The following is a 5,519-nucleotide window of genomic DNA, read 5'->3' on the forward strand; positions in this document are numbered from 1 at the left end:
CTCTCAGAGAGTATGCAAATACATTTAAATGCTCATCAAGAACAAGAAGTTGACATCATGTTGTACCATATAAAACAGCTTAATGCCCACAACCGCGCTAAATTTTTACATTTAACATAAACATAACGGTGGAAAAACGCATAGGTATTTAGGTTATTCTTATGCTGAGTGGCTACTATAGAAATTTCATTTAAGTACGGAATAACACAGTATTACAGAAAGGCTACAACTGGAAGTACAATACACTCTCTCAGGAAGCTATGCCTTATCTACACGTGTTCAGTAGCATTAGAATCAACTGCTAAAATAAACTAACGTAAAAATTGGCAAGAAACACATCAACACCAATTGAAGTATCATACTGGGACTACACAAGGACTTGTGTTAGAAACACATACTTTGTACAGTTAATTATGCTCTCTCTCTTTTTCGTCGTAACTCATCCTGTTATATTTCCTCTACAGGCAATTCAAACTTGTCAACTTCTTCAAAATATGCTCTCTGCTTTTCAATAAAATCTCGTGGCAAGCAGAAGTCATTAGCACCTTCCTGCCGAATGCACCTCTTCTGCAAAACCACATTATCCATGAACATCAATACTGGATTTTGGCATCTAAATAAGTAGTATCAAATAGTTGCTCTATAAAAGGCGTTTTTAGCACAAGATAGCCTTGAACGAAAGAGCACTTTATTGATTTCATGTATTTTTAGAATTGGTTACCCTCCATCTCCTATCTTTTCCGTAACCCAGTTTGAGCCATCAGAATGTGATGTTGAATGCTTTAAATAAATATATGGCTTTTGCCAAAGTTGGGGATATTCATAGCCAACACCAACAGCAGTCAAAGGACATTACATCGAGATATTAGGACAGTTGTGTAACCTTTTACCATCAAAGTTCAGTACAGCTGGGAATTTGGATTATAGTAGTCATAAGACAGAGCAATGATGCTTTATGGGAAATTGAACAGACGATATCATCTGATTATCTATCAGACCCCTATTCTATGGGGGCTTTCATGCTTGGTCAACTGCAAAATTCCCAATAGCAGAGCCACCATTTTATCTACCAAGAAATCTTTATAGAAATATTCTTTACATTGACGACTGTATGGTCAACTAGTAAAAAGACCAGTCACAAATATAATTGTTGTTTACTACAGAACAATTTCGTTTCCATAAGGTTCAGAGATAGTCAAGAGAAAGGGCTGATCATAGAGCCAAAAGAACAACCTAATATTTTTACTGTAAAATAGAAATTAGAACATAATAAAATAAATGACAACCTAGTCTGCTGCTTTGAGTTCATTTTTATTATGCTCTTATTTCAGTTGAATTTCCTCAGGAAGTTAAAAACCAGATAAAACAACTATATCGTGTTTTTGAAAGTGCCCAAGGCTTAAGCCTTGAGAACCACCTATCACAAGGCTTTTATTAGGAGACTTAAGGCCTCTGATGCTCGGACTCTTTGAAATAGTCGGAGTACCCGTGTCGGATACGACACGACGTGGGTATGGATATGAGATATGTGTTGGATCCTCAAAATTTCAATCGAACATTTCGTCTTTTTTGCTTCTTCTTTCTTTATTTCTTTTTTTCTTTTTCTTTTTTTTCTCTTTTCCATTAATTTCCCTCTTCTTCTTTCCCCTTTTTGCTCTCTAGAAACTTAGTGTCGCCGCCAAGAGGGTGGAGAAAGATAGCGACGCTAGGTTTTCCCTTCTTTTTCTTTTTCTTTCTCTTTCTTTTTTCTTTCATTTTTCCATTTTTTTCTTCTTTCTCTCTTTGCAACAGTGGTTTAAAGTTTCGTTTGTATAAAATGAAAATAAGTTCCATATAATGCTACTTAGTACTTCATTAAGTTCAAATTGCAATTAAATCTCTCATTTTCTATTTTATATAATATTTAGTAATTCCCATGATTGAAAACTAAATCTCAAAATTCTATTTTATTCACCTTAATCCCTTATTCAATACTCGTTTATTTCTTTGTTAATAATTTATTTTGGTCTATTCAAAACAACATTTTGGATTCGTAAAAAAATTGAAGTTTGAATGACGTACCCACATACCCTTGTCCGAAATTTGGACTCTTTTTAGCCATCTCTCCATATCCTATATTTTAAAAAATAAAAAATCCGAAACTTAAATATATACTCGTACTCAATACCCGTACTCGAGTCCGAGCATCATAGCTTAAGGCTTACACTTGAGCATGTTTGGCAAATAAGCAAGCCCATGGCTTATACCTTACTTATTTCTCATTTTGTGTGGGACCTACTCCCATTATATTTTTAACCACGCATTTGTGTAGGGTCCATGGCTTATAAGCCATAAGCTTATTTGCACCTGCAAGTTTCCTCAATCAAGGCCTAAGCCTCAACTTAAACCCATACCTCAAGACCACAGGTGAGCATTCTGAGATTTTTAAGTCAGAGATTTTTAGGTTGATTCTTAATAGCCAAAATGCTTCAAGGGTTTTTTGGCTGGTTTTAGACTAAGCCCAACACTGAAATTTAAAAAGAAAAAGACAGTAGAATAAAGAAAAAAAAAATTGAAGAAATCATGCATGCACTAGCTCTTACAGATAGCGCGCGACGTCCTAAGTGAAATTACAGCTTTCTGATAGTATAAAACTGATAGCAAAAACACCGACAAGCAACTTACTCTTGTTTCTGTTTATATGTTTTTTATTGTCACCGCTGTGTTTTGTTTTCTTCGCTTTGGATTTATTTCCTTCTAAAGCCGGATAAACAATTATTCAGTACTTCACTAGCTGTTCCATTTGTTTTAGACTTCAAATATTCAGTGTAGATTAGTAGCAGTTATGTGATTGCTATTATCTTCTACTTTTCTCCATCCATTTTATGCATCCAGTTGCAAATTAGACTTAATTTTGGAAATGGTTTTCCACGGAATTTTCAGATAGTTCAAGGTATACAGAGAGTGTAATATTGTATTTTAATATGTTTTCAGTTATTATATTAGTTTATATTGAATCTTACGCCTCACCTCACGGATAGCCTCAATATCCAAATTAGCCTACTTAAATAATGTAGTTATCTAAATCTCCAATAAATAATTTCATTAAATTAGAAAATAAAAGGATATATCGTATATCCACTGAAACAACTTAATGTGGTATTCAAATTGGATTTAGGTGCAAACAACGAAAATAGAAGTGGAACCAAAGAAAACTTTTGTTCCACAAGAAAAGGCATAAGTGAAAGCTGGGACAGAATAATACTGATAGGAATGGAAAGCAATAACCAAGAACATTGCAGTCCTGAATTCCTTTCATGTGTCAAGAAATAAGAAATCTGTACAAACCTTTTCCCGCTTATGGTGAAGATCAGTCCATGACTTTGATGGTTTAACATCACGAGATTCATCAAAACCATTCCTAAACAGAAAAAGCATTAAAAAAGATCAGCACAAGCAATTGCTACAGGCAGAGAATGAGAGGAAATATATTAGTTGCTGACTCACTGGTTTGATCCCATAATAACATTGCTTTTTAGATTACAAGCACAAATCAAAATCTTAGAAAACTTGATGTATCGTTAATATAAGCAGAGGCACAAGAAATCAACTATGCTATATATATCTTATGGCATTACATTTGTCTATAAGAAGAAACCAGTGACTCCAGTGCATCAGGAATTTTAAAATAGGCATATTATGCACATAGTACAAGCTCTCAAAGAGCCATGACAATCAGGTTATTATTTCAAAAGGTCACAAAGTCCAATTTGTCATAATCAGAACATATTACATATATTTGCGCTGGGTGCAAGGTGTACGTGTTTGTGTACATGTGAGTAGAGTGAGAGTGGTAGGGAGAGTGTATGCTACTTTGTCTTCAGTAGAGGAGGGCAACTAGAAGCCCCAATATCTATAGTCTTCTTTCCACTTTTTCTTCTCCAAGAAGTGTAATTAACCAGCACAGTAGCAGATGCCCTTTTATCGTTTAGTTTTTCAACTGAGCTAGTAACGAGAATCGCCTTCCCCTTCTTCTTTGTCGCCTCAAGTAAGGAGCCAAAAGGATTGAGAATGGACTTACCTTTTTCCTCTGTTTTCTCAATTGAGCAGTCAAAAGGATTGAGAACATTCGTCCTTTTATAGTTTGTTTTCTCAACCAATGAGCTAGAAGGATTGAGGATTGTCTTCCCTATCTCTTTTGTTTTCTCGAGTGAGGAGCTAGAAGGACTACGAATCAACCCTCTTTCCTTTCTTTTCTCATATGAGCAGCTAAAAGGATCAAGGATCAACCCTTTTGTTTTCTCTGTTGAGCAACTAGAAGCGTTGAGAACAGCCTTCCCTTTATCCTTTGTTTTCTCAATTGACGAGCTAGAAGGATTGAGGATTGTCTTCCCGGTCTTATTTGTTTTGTCGAGTGAGGGGCTATGACTAAAGTTCACAACCCCTCTTTCCTTTCTTCTGTCATATGAGCAGTTAGAAGCATTAAGGATTCCCATCCTCAGCTGTTTTGTTTTCTCAATTGAGCAGCCAGAAGCACTAAGAACTGTCTTCCTCACTCCTTTTTCAAATGAGAAGCTAGAATGATTGGGAATTTCCTTCCCAACTTCTGCTTTTTCAGCATATCCACTAAAAGGAAAGAGATTTCCTTTCACCTTATCCATTTCTTTCTCCAGTAAACTACAAGAACCGTGAATTGTGTTACCATATTCCTCTGTTTTCTCAGGAGGTTGGTAATAGGATGGTACAGTAATTGCCTTTCCTTTATCCTTCTTCTTCAAAAGAGGAGTGGAGCTAAAGGTTGGAGAAACAACCTCTCTTTCTTTCTGAGGTCCATATGTTGTCTGTCTTCGACTTGATGCTCCATTCTTAGTTTTCCCATCACCTTCAATAAGCAGTAAGGTACAGAGGTACAGATTAGCGCTCTATTATTCTTAGAATAAGATCTACACATGAACAGGAAATAAGAACATCCATAAAAAATTGCCAACCACTGCTAAGCATCTCGATCTTTGTGTACAGGGTCAAAACAACATTTGCAAACGCCCAGAATTATATAGAAGAGAAACTAATTCCACAAGTCTGATGTTCATATGAAAATCAGTTCTACTCTCTTACTAGATAATCTAAGCAAACCCAGAACTCTTCAATCTGAAACTTCAAAAAAAATTCCTCTGATAGGTACTAAATTCAAATTTAAGACTCGCAAAGCACCCATTACTCTTCCCATCATGAATCAACAACAAAACAACGGGAAGAAAATCAAAAATTCCCAGAGAAAGATGAAAATACCAATAACAACGACTAAAAAACGAGGAATTATTTCATTGAAAGAACATTACACGATTCAGAATCTAACTAATAATTCAGAAAGTAAAAATCCCATATAAACAACAAATTTCAAATTTATCATCCCCTCCCTGATCATCAACAAAAAAATCCACTCACATGCCAAACCCTAGATTTTTAAATCCTAAAATCACTAAAAACACAAGCACATAAGAACGCTCATTCATACCAAAAAAAAAAAAAAAAAAAAAAAA

At 35.2% G+C, this 5,519-nt stretch overlaps 1 protein-coding gene across 1 annotated transcript; it reads right to left on the bottom strand.

The window, feature by feature from the left end:
- Positions 1-147: 147 nt before the first annotated feature.
- Positions 148-5,194, bottom strand: LOC111380258. Its single transcript, XM_023003772.1, has 4 exons — positions 5,180-5,194; positions 3,853-4,901; positions 3,328-3,400; positions 148-567 (listed from the first exon to the last, which is right to left on the bottom strand). Exons 1-4 carry the CDS (start codon positions 5,192-5,194, stop codon positions 448-450), a joined length of 1,257 nt encoding a protein of 418 aa, XP_022859540.1. The 3' UTR covers positions 148-447.
- Positions 5,195-5,519: the final 325 nt, after the last annotated feature.

Source organism: Olea europaea, unplaced genomic scaffold (genome assembly GCF_002742605.1).
Source record: "Olea europaea var. sylvestris unplaced genomic scaffold, O_europaea_v1 scaffold2114, whole genome shotgun sequence".
NCBI classification, from domain to species: Eukaryota; Viridiplantae; Streptophyta; class Magnoliopsida; order Lamiales; family Oleaceae; genus Olea; species Olea europaea.

What these genes read in the sequence shown, in the direction of transcription:
- LOC111380258 (XM_023003772.1), bottom strand. An exon ending in CCTCCTCTACTGAAGACAAA is followed by an intron (nt 3,401 to 3,852) that starts GTAGCATACACT and finishes TTTTCTGTTTAG; the next exon opens with GAATGGTTTTGATGAATCTC. An exon ending in TTCACCATAAGCGGGAAAAG is followed by an intron (nt 568 to 3,327) that starts GTTTGTACAGAT and finishes GTGGTTTTGCAG; the next exon opens with AAGAGGTGCATTCGGCAGGA.